The sequence below is a fragment of the Oculina patagonica genome, chromosome 9, assembly GCF_052425735.1.
Source record: "Oculina patagonica isolate OP01 chromosome 9, crgOcupat, whole genome shotgun sequence".
NCBI lineage: Eukaryota > Metazoa > Cnidaria > Anthozoa > Scleractinia > Oculinidae > Oculina > Oculina patagonica.
The window spans coordinates 7,263,410-7,280,168 of record NC_135766.1 but is presented as its reverse complement, the minus strand read 5'-3'; the positions used below and the strand labels follow the sequence as shown (position 1 = coordinate 7,280,168).

Sequence of the window (16,759 nt, the reverse complement as noted above, 5' to 3'; positions counted from 1 at the left end):
AGCTTACCATCCCAGACACAGTACAAGTAAACAGCGTGGGTCCAGAGCCAGTAAAGTCTAGCGCTCCACTGACCAAAGAGAAAATCGTGACCGAATACAAGGATGTGTTCGAAAGCCTTGGCCACATAGGAGATTCCAGCAGTTTTGTTATCGACCCAGATTACCCCCCAGTACAACATGCACCAAGACGTATACCTGTGACTTTGCAAAAGGAAGTCAAAGAGAAGATCGCAGAGTTGGAGAAGAAAGGGATCATACAAAAGGAGGTCGAACCCACTGCGTGGATTAGTAGTATGGTTGTAGTCTCAAAGCCAGGAAAGATAAGAATTTGTCTTGACCCCAGAGACTTGAACAAGGCAATTCAGAGACCCAAATACCAGATGCCAACGTTGGAAGAAATTCTCCCCAGGCTCAGCAAAGCGAAGGTCTTTTCTACCCTTGACGCTAAAGATGGTTTTTACCAAATTGGATTGGATGAAGAAAGCAGCAAGAAAACAACTTTCTGGACTCCGTTTGGCAGATACAGATATCTAAGAATGCCATTCGGTATTAGCCTCGCCCCTGAGGAATTCGAGTGCAAGTTACACAAGAAACTTACCGATCTAGAAGGTGTAGAAATTCTTCGAGATGATCTACTTGTGGTTGGGTATGGAGACACCCAGGAAGAAGCAGACGCAAATCATGATGAAAATCTCCGAAAGCTTCTGGACAGAGCTAGAGAAGTCAACCTTAAGCTGAACAGCAAGAAGATGAATTTGAAGAAACCAGAAGTCAAGTTCATGGGTCACGTAATTAGCAAGGATGGACTCAAGCCCGATCCAGATAAGGTTAAAGCCGTAAAGGACATGCCCAAGCCCACTTGCAAGAAAGAAACACCGAGTCTGCTTGGTTTCATCAACTATCTGGCCAAATTTCTACCAAAACTATCTGAAGTAGCACAGCCTTTGAGAGAATTGACCCTGGCCAACGCCCAATTTGTATGGTCCAAGCAGCATGACAAGGCATTTGACGAGGTAAAGAAACTAGTGGCAAGCCATCCAGTTCTCAAGTATTATGACATCAATGAAGAGGTTACTATTCAGTGTGACGCAAGTGAACGAGGTCTGGGTGCGACACTCCTACAAAATGGACAACCAGTCGCCTTTGCATCACGAACACTGTCTGAAGTTGAACAAAGATATGCACAAATCGAGAAAGAGTGCCTGGCTATTGTGTTTGGTTGCCAGAAGTTCTCGCAATACATCACGAGAAGAGAGAAAGTCACTATTGAGTCAGATCATAAACCACTGCAGTCTATCTTCAAGAAGTCACTTTTGCACGCGCCATGTCGGCTCCAAAGAATGATGCTTCGCCTTCAGAGATACAATCTTGAAGTAGTCTACAAACCGGGATCACAGATGTTCGTGGCCAATCACCTCTCCAGGGCCTTCCTAAAAGACACCAGTCCTGACGAAGAAGAGATTCAAGTTTTCGCTCTGGAATTGGAAGCGATGAACCCCTTCGACACCATCAAGATAAGTAGCGAGAGACTGCCACAACTACAAAAGGCAACAGAACAAGACCCTGTCATGCAGACGCTCAAATCCACCATTCTGATTGGTTGGCCAGAGAAGAGAGAAGAAGTACCAGTCCATATTAGAGAATATTGGAATTATCGAGAGGAATTGACGCTCCATAATGGCATCATTTTCAAGAATCAGCGAGTCCTCATCCCAAAAGCTATGCGAGCAGAGCTGACCACCAGAGCTCATTCCAGTCACCAAGGAATTGAAGCAAGTGTGTGAAGAGCAAAGGACGCAGTCTTCTGGCCCTCCATGACCAAAGAGATACAGAAAGCTGTTGTAAAGTGCGAGATATGTGCAGAGTTTCAAGCAAAGAATGTAAAGCAGCCAATGCAGACACACGAAATACCTGATCGACCATGGAGCCGAGTTTCCTCAGACTTGTTCACCCTGAACTCTAAGGAATTCATTGTGCTGACAGACAGCTACTCAGATTTCATAGAAGTTGGCGAGTTAAAGGGCACAACTGCAGTCTCCATCATAAACTTTCTCAAGGAGCAGTTTAGTCGTCATGGTATACCTGATGTAGTTGTCACTGACAACGGGCCGCAATACGCATGCCGAGAGTTCACTGAATTTTCCAGGGAATGGGAGTTCAAACATGTGACGTCATCACCCAGACATGCTAAATCCAATGGCAAGGCTGAATCCGCAGTGAAAGTAGCAAAGAAGATTTTCAAAAAAGCCTACAGGGACAACAAGGACCCGTGGATGGCATTGTTAGATCAGCGCAACACGCCTACCCAAGGTGTAAACTCCAGCCCAGTACAGAGACTGATGTCACGAAGAACCCGTACACTGTTACCCATGTCAACAAATCTTCTGTACCCCAGAGTGGAAGAGGGTGTCAAAGAGAAATTGAAGGCCAAGAGGCAGAATGCTAAAAGCTATTATGACCGAGGAAGCAAGTCATTACCAGAGCTTGAAATAGGCCAGGAAGTCAGAGTAGCCGGACAGCGAAACAAAATCTGGGAAGCCAGTACCTGTGTTGAGAAGCTGTCGGACCGCTCATACCTAGTAGAAGTCAATGGAGGAACAGTACGCCGAAACAGAGAAGCGTTGAGGCCCAAGTATGACATGCAGAAGACTGATGAGACAGCTGTTACTGAAGCAAGACCACCCTCACCTGCACCAGCACAGACAGGAGGACAAGCAGCACTGACCAGTACTAGTCACAGTGAAGTGACAACACCAGTGGAAGTCAGCGATGCCCAGCAGAAGAATCTCAGTACACCACCGAGGACAACCCGTACGAGAACAGTTAGGACACCAGTGAGATTCAAAGATTATGTTTAGGCATTTAAGCTGATTATGAACACGGAACATGGAACACTGAACAAGGAACAGAACATTGGACACTGTTTTTCTTTTAATTTTATTTTATTTTTTGGTTTACATGAACATGGTTCTTTAGGATATATTATTTTTGTTAAGCGTATTTCAGACGTGTTATTGATCACTTCATTATAATTATTGTTTTGATGTTTCATTTTTTTCAAAAAAAAAAAGAAAGGGAGATGTTACAAGATACATGTATTTCCGGTAGTTTCTGGAGTTGTATAACCTGTCAATCAAGTAAATATACATGTGCTTCTCTCAAAATGGCGTGTTCACTGTGTGAAGCTTAAACAGGGGTTACAACCCCCTGCCCCCTTTAAAAAGCATTTTTTAGTTGTTTGACTCTTAATAAAAATAAAAATAATAGTAAGAATAAAATTAATTTATACTAACTAAAGTTGTTTCACTTCCACCCATTGACTATTTGTTCAATTAAGGAAAGATAATGTACATTTTGTGACTGCTGTGTAGGACATTAACATGTATCTGGATTGTATCAGGATCAGATGTGATTGGTACAAAGGAATATTAGACCTTGCCGGGCAACTGGCAATTATTAAGAAAAACAAGCATATGAAGGAATTGCTCAAACATTCCCAGTTTCAGTCCAATCTATCAAATGTTACAAAAAATTGTGGCTGTTCCCCTTCTTGGCTTCTCTTTATGATATCCTGTTTTTTCAAATGCAAAACTGGTTTTCTGATGAGGATTGCCACGCCCGCCACCAGCTTGTTTGTATTAACATCAATCATAGTCAAAAACACCCTGGAGCTATCTGATGAAACAAAAGGCCGGGTGTACTGGTTGAAAGACAATCCATTTCCCAAATCCCTTGAGTATGAGCTGCAAAGATGGCAAACTATATATGTGGCAGACAGTAAAGGAGGAACTTCCAAGAAATCTTTAACTAGCACGTGTGGCGTGTGGCGAGGATCCTTTTCCAAACAACCATGGCCTTGACTCCTCATTGCATGCACCCTTCCAATCAGCAGTGCAGAAGCTGAGCAGTTCTTTTCACTCTTGAAGACCTGCTCCAAATCAACAGTGTCTGAAGATTGCTTGTGAGATCTCGCTGTCATTGCTATGCATTATTCTGAGAGACACTCAGCCTTTGTAAGGCCAATGTTCGATTAACTAGGAATTACAAAAAGCAACAAATAACTACGGTTCTTACTGTTGTCCCATTCAATTATGCATTATTTTTTTGGTTTCATGGTAGGAAAATAAGGTAAATATCATGTATCATGCTTTCACAAGCACTTTTTGAGTCTCAGGAATTGGTAATTGGCTTGTGTCCCCCGTAGAACTTTAAATAATTCTACTGAATGATGTGTTATAATAAATAATGATGACATCTGTTAAGATGTTTTCATTGATAAGTAACTTGATTATACTGCATACTGTACATACCTACATGTATTTTTCCAGACATAATGGCCACAGTGGCTGGTATTGCTCCATTGTTTTTCACAATCTTCTCAACCTCTTTGGCCACTCTTGAAAGAAGCATGTAATGTAAGACTTCAATTATCAATAAAAAATAAACAAACCATTAATAATGTAACTCACTCACTAACAAATAACTGGGCACCTGGGGTAAGCAGTTCAGTTTTTCCCAAAAGAAGAGAGCTTGTTTTTCTTTGGCCAGTAAAAAGGTCACAAGTGTTCAGGGAAGTCTTTGTTAGTGGCCTTTAAAGAGGACACTGGTGGTAAAGGGTAAACAGTGCCAACTACCAGTGGTTTTAATCTTCATCTATCTTCTTGTTTATTAATAATATATAGATTTAGGCACGCCTAAAAGCGGAGCTCCCCATTTATTTAATTTTCACTGGAGCTTACAATGTTTTCATTCTAGTGAATAAGCGGCCAAAGTACTTAATGTTTATGGCGGTTTATAGGTGCAAGACAAATTTAAATAGCTCACGGTTAAACTGAATGTCAGCAGTACGACAAAAACTAATAATATTAAAGCAGGGCAAAATCAATACTCATGGCACAAAGAATTACTTTAGAGAACAGTAAATTATCTGCTTTCTAGCAATAGTTTATTATATCAACCCGATTTAGCTTTCGAATGCTCTTTCATGTACGATGCTGTCTTTACAGATAGACACGAAAGTCATCAATCGATTATGGCTCTCAATGTCCACTTTTTTGGCGGTTGATTACTTTCTACACGTAATTTTCAGCCACATTTTGTTTCATTGCTTCTTGTTTTTCTTTTCAAACCTCTTTATGTACACTGTACGTACACGCCCGTGAACCATGCCGCTATCCATGTTGACCATGAAAACTCATTTCGATAGTGTTCCTTCTTTCATGGTTTAATGGTGCTACGCTTAGGAGCTAATATTATAATTACAGTCGAAGCTCTCTTAACGGACACTCTCATAAGCGGACAGCTCTACTTACGGCCGCCTTGTTTGAAACCCCGTTTTAACTTCCATACAAACTCTGTATTTTTACATTCTCGTAAGCGGGCATTCCCGTAAACGGCCGCGGACACTTTCAGAGATTACGACATAAACTTTTTCTTTGTTTTTAAGCCCAAATAAAATCCTATTAACAACCTTTGTATTTTATTTTCATCAATTATCTTCACATCGCCGTTCGTCGGAGTAATTTACAGTAATTACAGTACCGTATTTCAGTGTTCGTTTTGTCGTCATCCACGTCCGGTTACATTTCGAAACACCACTTACACACATTTTAGCATTATGTTAGCTGGGCAAGCTCCGGTAAGCGGCCATCTATCCCCTACACCTCTAGTGGCCGCTTACGAGAAGCATTCTTGTAAGCGGCCAGCTCCAGTTGCGGACACTTTTTTCGCGTCCCGAGGGTGTCCGATCTCGAGTTTTGACTGTAGTTCATTCAATCATTATAATTGTCAGTATTCATTTATTCATAATTTCTGTCAATTATCATTCAGGCAAGCAATCAGTCCATCTATCCTTCCACCAATGATTCTTATATTTAATGGATAAAACAGTCAGACATTCAGTCAGGTAGACAGACTGACAGGTAGACACTGCGTACAATGAATGCATCAATCAATCAATCAAGACCATATTAGTTAATTGATATCCAAGCATTAGTAACTAAAGGTGTCAATACATTGAGCTTGGGAGGGAATTGATTTAAGCATTGGTCCCAACAAAACTTCTGCAGGCATTTTCTTTACTTATGAACACCATTTAACAGACCACAACCAAATTCCGCTGGCCCTATAGCAGTTGGATAAAGGGGATCCACTGTAATATATCAACCACAAACCTAAGATTTTCAGGATATGGCATTCCATGTGTTATAATTGTTGATTCCAATGCAACAACTGGCCTTTTACTGACAATCGCCTCTGCAACTTCTGGGTAGACTTGAATAAGTCGATCCTGCAAGCTGTTGAGACCAGCTGGTCCAGGTCCAAGGGAACCTCTTGATATCAGCCGAGCAATTCTCCTCAAGTGCTTTGCTTGCTTCAGCATCTGACTGCGTGCATGTATAGCCAACATCCTGGATAAATGTTCTGAAAAATGACATCATAGAACTTTATTTTGGCAGTTGAAAAAAGAATGACCAGTCTTAGCTTTCTGTGAAAATTGAAGTTAAGAATGAGTCAAACACTGCAGGAAAATAAATTTATACAACTGTACTGGTAATTGAACTCTGTTGGCCGGGGGGGGGGGGGGTACTCTCTCAAATTACCTTTACGGGTAATTATGTGCTGCCCAACAGGGTCCTGATTTTTTGAACGGGGTATCCATTTTTTATTCATAAAGACATTTAACTATTCAACCAAACATTCAGTTTACAGTGGAGATGCCTACAACAACTATGGGCAAGAACAGCATAGCCTTCCTGGACACCAACAACACCGTTAATGAGGATGGTAGGATCGAGGTGGGTGTATACCGCAAGACCACACATACGAGCAAGTATTTAGACTTCCATTCACACAGCCCAGCGCAAAGCAAGAGAGCTGTCGTTAAGACTCTAATGGACCGAGCTAAGTGCATTCCATCAACAACTGTGCAAAGACAAAACGAGAAACAACACGTTATTAATGACTTAAAAGCTAACGGTTATCCCGAGAGCTTCATCAAGTCAGCTGGCGAATCAAACAAAACAAACACGCAACCAAGAACCCAGGAGAATCCGAAGGCATACACGTCCATCCCGTATGTGAAAGGAGTGTCGGAGCGTGGTCGACGGATTTTGAGCCGCGGAAACATCAAGACAGCGTTTAAACCAGTACGAACGTTAGGAAATATCTTCAAAAAAGCCCAAGGACCGACCGAATAAAGAGCAGTTGAAAGGAATCGTATACAAAGTGACTTGCAGGACATGCTCATTTGCATACATTGGGGAAAGCAAAAGAAACTGGAAATCTTTACTAAAGGAGCTACTTTACAGTACAGCTTAGACAGTGTGAAAAAATAGTTACAAAAATTACTCTACTTTATGAAGTCAATACTATTAACATTACAACACTTAGGCTAACAATGCAAAAAGAAATAACAAATAACATTGCCCAATCACTATAATTGTTACCAGAAAGAAAACGAAAGAAAATGAACGATGTAGCGAGAAACAAAAACAAAAGGAAACTAAATGTTTTGTAAAAAATTCCATTTCTTGATATAGACAGTTATCGTATTACATTCTTTCCTTCCCAAGGGTTTATGCATCGCTAGTTGCTCCCCAGGGGGGCAACGGACAATAACGTCAATGCAAACTTATTAGAATTCTGCGAACCTTGCAAAATCCATCATTCTCTGAAGAAGACCGCAGAAGGCGATCGAAAATTTAGAGTATCCTTTTATATTTTTAGATCTGTTTTAAACATTTTTATATTTTCAACATTTTTATATTCAACCAAAGGTAAGTTTGTTTCTCAAATTTTGCCATAGTTTTGATTAATTGGTAACAGGACTTTGTGTCATCCAGTTCTCTCTGTAATCATACTCATGATTAAACAAATGAGTTAATCTCTTGACGTATGATTACAGACTGAATTGGACTCCACTCAGTCCTATTACCATTATATATTATATTAGACTGTCCACAGCCTTCTATTTTTTCGTGTTTTTTCAATCGATGAGCGCGCAGTGAGAACAGCAAGAGAACTGGACGCCAGCGCAAAACGGACGAAGCAAGGGGGTGGGGTGCGGGGAGTGAAAAAAATAGAGGGGCTGTAGACATCTTTGGAAATATTGAATTTCCCGTTTCTCCAGAAACGGAAAATTCCCATTGGTTGAAAGGCGACAAAAGTGTCATCACCTTGACAACGGCCGATCATGATTGCTTGCAGGAGGCGTCTTGCGGTTTGCTTGAGTTGTCATCACTATTGACATGCTGTGATTTGCGAATTGCGATGAATTGATTATTGGAATGCTCGTTGGAGAAAATTCCAAACGATTCATCGCTCAAAGATGAGCAGAAAGAGGCTGTTCCCCACCTTCTTTGTTCAAAGGACGTACTTGGAATTTTACCGACTGGCTTCGGGAAAAGCCTTATCTACCAGCTGTATGCTACGGCGAAACAAATGCAAGAAGATGGAATGTTGTTGTTCTTGTTGTTTCGCCGCTAAAAAACATCATGCATGATCAAATTGAATCACTTGGCCAGCATAACTTTTGCGGCATAACTTTTGGTGAATCATTTGGCCGGCATAACTTTTGCCTCGCCGAAGATGTGTGAGGCGAATGTGTCATTCTTTTGAATCGCTTGTCACGATCAACTTGCCTTGTAGGAGATTCTACACCATCTATCGGTCACGCTAGAGATTTTTTTATAAATTCAATATTGCTTGCTGCATTTCTAGCTTAAGATGCACAAGATGAACACACTCTACTAGAACGAAATTCGTCTTCTTGCAGTACAATTCCCAAATCGGCCAAGACGTCTGCCAACTTTCGCCGTAAAACACCTTCGCGTTTTGGCTCAACAAATAAATTTTCCGTAGAGATGTACGATGTTTTGCCGAAGTTCCCCAAGCGAGTCGCGAATGAGCACCATAGTCTGCAAAAATCGGAAGGACTACCTGATTTTGGCTTTCTGCCTCTTTTTGCAGGTTTTTGGGGGGTTGAAGAAGTGGTCTCAGACGACATTTATAAATATCAACACCGAAATAAAAACTCACGTGTTTTTTTCACCAAACGTGTAGTTGTTTTGTAAACTGACACTTGTAGTCAATTAAACAAGTGCTTTACCGCTCAAATTTTTATTGGTCCAATTTAATTGAAAGGTCAAGGCGAAGACAAGGGGAGGAGTCTAATACTTCCACTTGTATTCAAAGATGTCTACAGCCTCTCTATTTTTCTTTGGCTCGCTTCCCTCGCCTACCGCCCCCTCCCCCTGCACGCTCGCGCTTCGCGCTTGCTTTGTTTGCTTTTTTGCGTTGAAAAATCGAGAGGCTGTGGACAGTCTAATATTATATTGATACCCAGAAAGGTTGTGAAAATTCCAAAGTGAAGGAAGCATATCAAAAACCAAAGATAGTATAAAGCTAAACTGGAACTTCCACTGGGTGGGAGGGTTCAAACCAATAACCAATAACCAATAAAGGGCGAAAACTTTTTTGGACTCGAGGCTGGCAGGGGCAATGCCCTCCTATATATAATGGGTGGGGGTGGGGGTGGGGGCATGGCTGGCAAGAAAGACCTTTAGCGTGTTATCATATTCTGTGCACATAGAAAACTTCCAAAATTTTGGAAAAAGTAATAATGATAAAGCTTAAGCTTATGTTTTCGTTATCATTTTAAGTTTAAAATCTCTAAAACCTCAGTCATAGGCTTGAGCTTAAAGCTCATTTAAGCTTAAATATGCGCAGCCCAGCTTCCGTCTTCTGTGAGGACCATGCACGTGTTGCCTTATTGCAGCTTATCGCTACCCAAATTTTCTCGCTTACCAAAACTCAAGCTGAAGCATCTCTTTTTCTTATCGCTTTTGGTTTCCTGGATGGAAGTTTAACTCCAAACAGCAACCCGGCCGGACAGTGGCAACGACTAGATATCGATCTTTAGTGTACCGAGAAAGACCGAAGACCCGAGAATGATAGATGCATTATGGGTAGGGAAGAATTATTATGGTCTGTGCCGTGGACACGTGCTTCGTTCTCTTTCTTTCACGTTGTCTTTGAAGTAAGTTGTAAACGAAGTTTGCTTGTTGAATTTTAGCAAAACATTCTATTCTGCTTTTATATGTTCCGATATAAAGAATATAATAAGACACAGAACCTTTTGGCTGTCGGATGGTTTGATAAAAAACGGGCAAAGCGCATTGTCAGTTTCCACATTGGTGTTGCTTTACTTACGAATTTTTATCTTACACAAGCTTCAGTTTCCCTTAATTGAAGCATTCCTATTAGTATAGCTACAACAATCTTCAATCACGATTAAAGTCTCCCTTTCTACCCTCTTTCCTTGATCTTTAAAAATGTTTTCTCCTTGAAAGAATGCCTATTTTTTTAGGTTCGAAAATAAAAGAATAAACTTAAAGGAACAGATGAAGTCGATATTTTAGTGGAAACAGTCTTTTTTTATGCATCAGTCAATTCCAGCAGTGCCCATCCCCCCCCCCCCCCCCCCGGGCTAACCCCAGGGCATTAGCATTTCTTTAAAAAAAATTGGCAAATTCCCTGGGGTGGGGAATTTTACTTAATTACCAAATCCCAATTGAACGACTGGTGCTTGATTGGTTTTTGGTTCGATTCGATACACCTGGTGACAAAGATGTTAAATTCAGGCTAAGATAACATTGTGTAGAATGTAAAGGTGATTTTGTTATTCAATACCTATCTGCTTGTACGGATTGGTTAACATCTTGTTCTGTTTGTTTTCTAAATAGTCTTTAAACGCTGTACCTGCGCAATCCTTCACCAATCAAAATGGTTAGGGAAGACAAAGCAACATGGAAGTCAAACTACTTTATGAGGATCATTGTAAGTTTTCATTTTTTCAAAATGTTGTTTTGTCCAACCAAGATGGTGTCTTAGTAAGACATATGTCCTTTTAAGTGAAAAAAATTATTTGCAGCCCTGCATGGCCTCCCAGACACCGGTCAGGCACTCTCACCAACTGAGCTATGAGAGACTTGTGGTGAGCTGGGCCATTTACTAGGTTCAGAGCTGTGCTCTAGCAGTGCCCGGGTGCCACAGGCGACTTACTTTTGCCTTTGGGCGACTTGCATAACTTTGCTACCATGAATCTTTTTAAGAGCTGGGCACCCAAGGTTTCTTACATAAGAGCCTTTGGGCACCCTGCAATATTATTCCAAGAGCACAGCTTTGAGGTTCATATGTGACACACGTCCATTGTCAAAAGCTTGATATCTGTAATAAATAAGAGATGGTAGATATGCAGCTTGGTGAATAAGTGATAAAATATTACATTTTTCTTCTTCTCAACAGCAATGTATGGATGAATATCCAAAGATGTTTCTTGTTGGTGTGGATAATGTAGGGTCAAAACAGATGCAGCAGATCCGACAGTCTCTCCGTGGAAGAGCCGAGGTTCTTATGGGCAAGAACACTATGATCAGGAAAGCCATTCGTGGACACTTGGAGAACAATCCTGCCTTGGAAAAGTGAGGGAATTTTGAAAATGTAGCGTTAAAGCTTGTCCAGAGTGTAAAATACACACAAGCTGTTGAATAAAATTAATCTTTTCAGTAGTTTTTTTCTTCAAGATTCCTTATAAATTTCCTTTTGGTTTCCTTGGGAATGAATCAATGCAATTATATTGACATTAAGAGGTGTCTGGAGTCCAAAAATATATATTTAAAAAAAATAATCAGATAAGTGTTTCAATATTATGGAATCAGATCGTAACTACAGAGAGACAAGGTACATCTACAGTTGAAAATTTTCAGCCTCTGCAATTTGTAAAAAACTTAATTATTGTGTAGGTCAAGTAAATCCAGCTTTCATCAGCTGAGTACTATCCTTAGGTTATAAGGTAGCTGTAACAAGTGTTTTGTTGACCCTTAGGTTGCTTCCACACATCAAAGGAAATGTTGGCTTTGTGTTTACCAAGGAAGAGCTTACTGACGTACGGGATCTTATCCTGGCAAACAAGGTGGCTGCCCCAGCCAAGGCTGGAGCGATTGCTCCCATTGACGTGTTTGTTCCAAAGGGTAACACTGGTCTGGGGCCAGAGAAGACTTCATTTTTCCAGGCTTTGGCCATTCCAACCAAGATTGCTAAAGGAACTATTGAAATCTTGGTGAGTTTTATCATCTTCTGATTGGTAATAAATAAGTGTTGCAGCTCACAGTATTTTTGAAAGGCCATAAGGTTACTGAACAGGTTTGAAGGTCAAATTTTCCAAAATTGTGATATTAGGCATACATAAAGAATGTAGTCTAGGCTTGCTTTAGCAGCAAAAAAAATTCCGAAATTTGTTTTTTGCTTCGGCATTTCAGAATAAATAGTAATGCTATAAAAACATGACATTTCGGCGACGACATGTCACCATTATCAAATGCAAATTTTACATGTTGTCGCCGAAATGTCATGTTTTTATAGCGTTGATATTTATTTTGAAATGTCTCTCAAAATCTTCTGTTATCACTGCTTCGTAATTATCGTAAAAATCCTTTTTCAAGCACCTTTTTAACATTGCTTTTAGCGTGGGAGAGCAGTGCTCGCTTGTTGATCTCTCTTGTCTACTGGCCTGTGTTCGTGGCAGTCCTACTTTTAGTTTGTGATGAAGGGAGACAATAAAAGTGAAATAATAGCCCTTGGTTTCTAAAGGCTGCTTAAGCTTGTTTTTTTTTTTTTTTTTTTTTTTTTTTTTTTTTTTTTAGAACGATGTGCATTTGATCAAGAAGGATGAAAAAGTGGGAGCTTCAGAGTCCACGCTGTTGACTATGTTGAAGATCTCTCCTTTCTCGTATGGTCTTGTTATCCAACAAGGTATGGCACAATTTTATTGAACTGCCAATACCATGTAATGATATTAAGTCAAATTATTTTACCTCTAAAACAAGGGGTTTAACGGGCTCAAACTTCCTTTTAAGTTACAACTTTGCCACTAGTTTCCATCTACATTAAAGAAGAAATAAGAATTCCAATTGCTTTGTATCTTTCTTGACATGAAAAATTTCAAATCTGTGGAAACATCCTGCTCAATTTATCTTGGACATGCCTAATCATTCACCCTTACAATGGTTTTTATATTGTTTGAAAGGTCCCACTTATAAACAAACATGGTGATTAAATTGTCTAACAGTTGTTCCTGGCAAAAGATTTAAATGTTTGATTATTATACTCTGACTTTTTTTTGCCCAGTTAAGCTACTCCATAATTAAACTATAACATGTAAAAAAGGAAAAGAGTAGCCTAAAAACACATGTGTGATCTATTTCTTTAGCAGTAAGCACTTTTTGAGTTTGTTAGTTTTCTTGTCATGCTCTGAGGGATACTTCAGGTAAACTACTCCGCTCTTAAAAACTTAGCATGTTCGTAAATTCCTCTCCAAACAACAAATGCACATGCAATAATTCTGATATCATCGTATGGTTTCAGTGTATGAAGGTGGTGCTTGTTTCTCACCTGATGTGTTGGACATTACTACAGAAGATATCATGGCTCGTTTTGTTGAGGTAGGTCAGACCAAGAAAATTATCTCTTTTCAAAAACAGTTTATATGCTAAAGTACCCCCCTATGTACCAAACTTTGAATTAAGCACCCCTCCCTTTCTTTTTTCTGCTGACAATAAAGTCTAATTACATAGCAATTGTCGTGTTGTTTTTGCACAAATGGTAAACTGACATAATTGGAAATTAACATTAATCTGACATTTTCTGAACATATTAAGGACCTAGCTGAATAAAAATAATTTAGGAGACAAAGGGTTAATAGATAGTTTATTGTCACTAATACCTAAATGTAACATTGCCAAAAAGTAGAAAACCCTCTGGTAATGATTTGGGAAAAATTACTGTAAATAAGTTCCTCCTTCCCACCCCCTTGAAAAAGTGCTCCCACCTTACACTTTAAGGTGACTGTACTATTAGTTTAATTTTACAATGAATTATTTTGCAGGGTATTGTGAATGTGGCATCAGTGTCACTTCAAATTGGTTATCCAACTGTGGCTTCTGTACCTCATTCAATTATCAATGGCTTCAAGGTGTGTTAATTTCTAAATTACAAACTCTTTTTGCATGAATTATCAACATTGAAATCAGAAAAAATAAAGCCAGTCATCAAGTACATGTACATTCAAAAGGATCCACAAAGTTCTCAGAACTAACCTTTAAAAATCTATGGAAATCAGTAATGAGGCAATAGCTGTAGAGTAGGTCCATGTTCCTATTTGAACAAAGTGATGGACAGATCATGCACAGCCTACTTGTCCCACAACATTAATCTGACATTTTCTGAACATATTAAGGACCTAGCTGAATAAAAATAATTTAGGAGACAAAGGGTTAATAGATAGTTTATTGTCACTAATACCTAAATGTAACATTGCCAAAAAGTAGAAAACCCTCTGGTAATGATTTGGGAAAAATTACTGTAAATAAGTTCCTCCTTCCCACCCCCTTGAAAAAGTGCTCCCACCTTACACTTTAAGGTGACTGTACTATTAGTTTAATTTTACAATGAATTATTTTGCAGGGTATTGTGAATGTGGCATCAGTGTCACTTCAAATTGGTTATCCAACTGTGGCTTCTGTACCTCATTCAATTATCAATGGCTTCAAGGTGTGTTAATTTCTAAATTACAAACTCTTTTTGCATGAATTATCAACATTGAAATCAGAAAAAATAAAGCCAGTCATCAAGTACATGTACATTCAAAAGGATCCACAAAGTTCTCAGAACTAACCTTTAAAAATCTATGGAAATCAGTAATGAGGCAATAGCTGTAGAGTAGGTCCATGTTCCTATTTGAACAAAGTGATGGACAGATCATGCACAGCCTACTTGTCCCACAACATTGCAAACAGTAGAGGGCATTACTACTTGATGGACTTTTTGGGCAACAGGAAGTGCAATATATGTTGCATGGCAAGTTGCAAGAAAAATTGCGTTATAATGAAAGACTTCACACTGTCAGCTGATGAACCACTAAATTTTACTCTGGTTGCCAAAACATCAGATCTTAAGATGTTTCTTTTGCAGACAATACATATCATAGCATATTTTCCTGATGTATTTATATTCGAGTTTAGTCCTCTTACATATTATAGCTTAAAAGACTTACAATTTTCACCTGAAAAATGCCAACTTGTATATAATAGTGTGATTCATTAAAAGTGATAAAATGACTTAAAAAACTAAAACATTTGCGTTTTCACATTGAAAAAGATATGAAATCCTTAAATTGTTATAAGCCCTCTCACCCCTCCCCAACACTGAGACAAAAAATAATAATAATAACATTTTTATAGCGCCTATCCAGGCCTGCTCTAGGCGCTTTACAAATACTGTATGTTAAAAAAAATTAAACATCACTAAAATCACAATATAATAAAATCGATAAAAATTCGTTAAAATTAGCTGAATAAATCTTAAAAATGTGCATTAAAAGTAATAAAAAGTAAAAATCGCCAAGAGTAATAAGTTTTTTTAAAAAGATAAGTTTTGAGTTTTGATTTAAAAGAACTTAAATTGTCACATGAGTGGATAAAAAGAGGTAGACTGTTCCAGAGTTCAGGCGACGAAACAGCAAAAGCTCGAGACCCATACGACTTAAGGTGGAATTTGACAGGGTTAAGGCGTGAAGAGTGTGATGATCGTAGGGTTCTTAAAGGTTGGTAGTGCGTTAACAAATGCCAATAATGCACCCTTCTAAATAGAGTGATCATTTGATTCCTTTTGATTTTAAAGCCTCCTACTGTAGAAAATATTTTGTAGTTTATGTTATTACAATATTTCAGACTTTCTGTGTCTTCTGCTGATTGTAGAACATGTTTGTTTCATATTGTTATGTTTAGAGAGTTTCGCCAGGCAGTAGTCAGAGCACTAAAATCCAACCAAAAAAGCCTTTTGAACAGAAAATTAGCCCAGCGCTTATTATTGATATTTTAGTGATTATTGCAATTCATTAACGATCAGTTTAGAATTTTGTCTGTGTTGTTTTAATATAATTTTCTTCTTTTCAGAATGTTGCTGCTGTTGCTGTTGAAACAAACATCACCTTCCCACAAGTTGAACAGGTAAAGGTGGAATACAATCATTTATACCATGCCATAGAAAATACAGCCAATCAGAATACAGGAAAGCCGTTGTATATTTGACGGTATTCAATCCAACCTTCCCATCGTGCGCTGCGATCTCACTTGTATTTTTCGGTATACACAGGAGCCAAAAAGGCTCGTGTGTATACCGAAAAAATACAAGTGACTCATGGGATATTCCATAGTATACCACTCAAAAGCGTTGCATAACTAGTATGTAGTTCATTACAATGTACCCCACTGTTTCTTTACCTATGAAAGTACACAGTAGGGTCAAAAATAGCTGATCCTGTTTATTTTCTTCTCTGAAAAAAGTTTTGCAAGAGTTCTTTCTTTTGATGAAAACTCTTAGCTGTTTCTATCTTTTTTGTGTGTGTGTTGTTTAGAAGCGGCTAATTCTAATTGTTGGTGTTTTGAAATTAGCTCAAAGCTTTCCTGGAGAATCCTGAAGCGTTTGCTGCTCTGGCTCCTGCGGCAGCCAGCTCAGCTGATGCTGCACCGGCAGAGGAGACCAAGGAAGAGAAGAAGGAGGAAGAAGAGGAGGAGAGTGATGATGATATGGGATTTGGACTGTTTGACTAAGCAGCACTCAATAAAAAACAACTTGGAAAACACTTTGTGGCACCTTGTTGATTTGATTACACAGATGACCCTGTGGCACTGTGTGAATC

At 39.1% G+C, this 16,759-nt stretch overlaps 2 protein-coding genes across 2 annotated transcripts in view; one reads left to right on the top strand and one right to left on the bottom strand.

Annotated features, from left to right (window-relative positions):
- The window catches only part of LOC144666763 (uncharacterized), a 28,146-nt gene extending 18,216 nt beyond the window's left edge, over positions 1–9,930 (bottom strand). Inside the window, exons 1-3 of the mRNA XM_078528150.1 lie at positions 9,808–9,930; positions 6,174–6,423; positions 4,311–4,396 (exon numbers count right to left, since the gene is read on the bottom strand). Coding sequence (XP_078384276.1) covers positions 4,311–4,396; positions 6,174–6,409 — 322 coding nt within the window. The 5' untranslated portion in view covers positions 6,410–6,423; positions 9,808–9,930. The remainder of the gene's footprint in view (positions 1–4,310; positions 4,397–6,173; positions 6,424–9,807) is intronic.
- A 63-nt stretch (positions 9,931–9,993) lies between these two features.
- On the top strand, positions 9,994–16,702 carry LOC144666785 (large ribosomal subunit protein uL10-like). The gene is made up of 9 exons (XM_078528176.1): positions 9,994–10,039; positions 10,746–10,839; positions 11,308–11,483; positions 11,887–12,121; positions 12,705–12,813; positions 13,426–13,502; positions 13,946–14,032; positions 16,014–16,067; positions 16,512–16,702. The coding sequence occupies exons 2-9, from the start codon at positions 10,786–10,788 to the stop codon at positions 16,668–16,670; spliced, it is 951 nt and encodes a 316-aa protein (XP_078384302.1). The 5' UTR covers positions 9,994–10,039; positions 10,746–10,785; the 3' UTR covers positions 16,671–16,702.
- Positions 16,703–16,759: the final 57 nt, after the last annotated feature.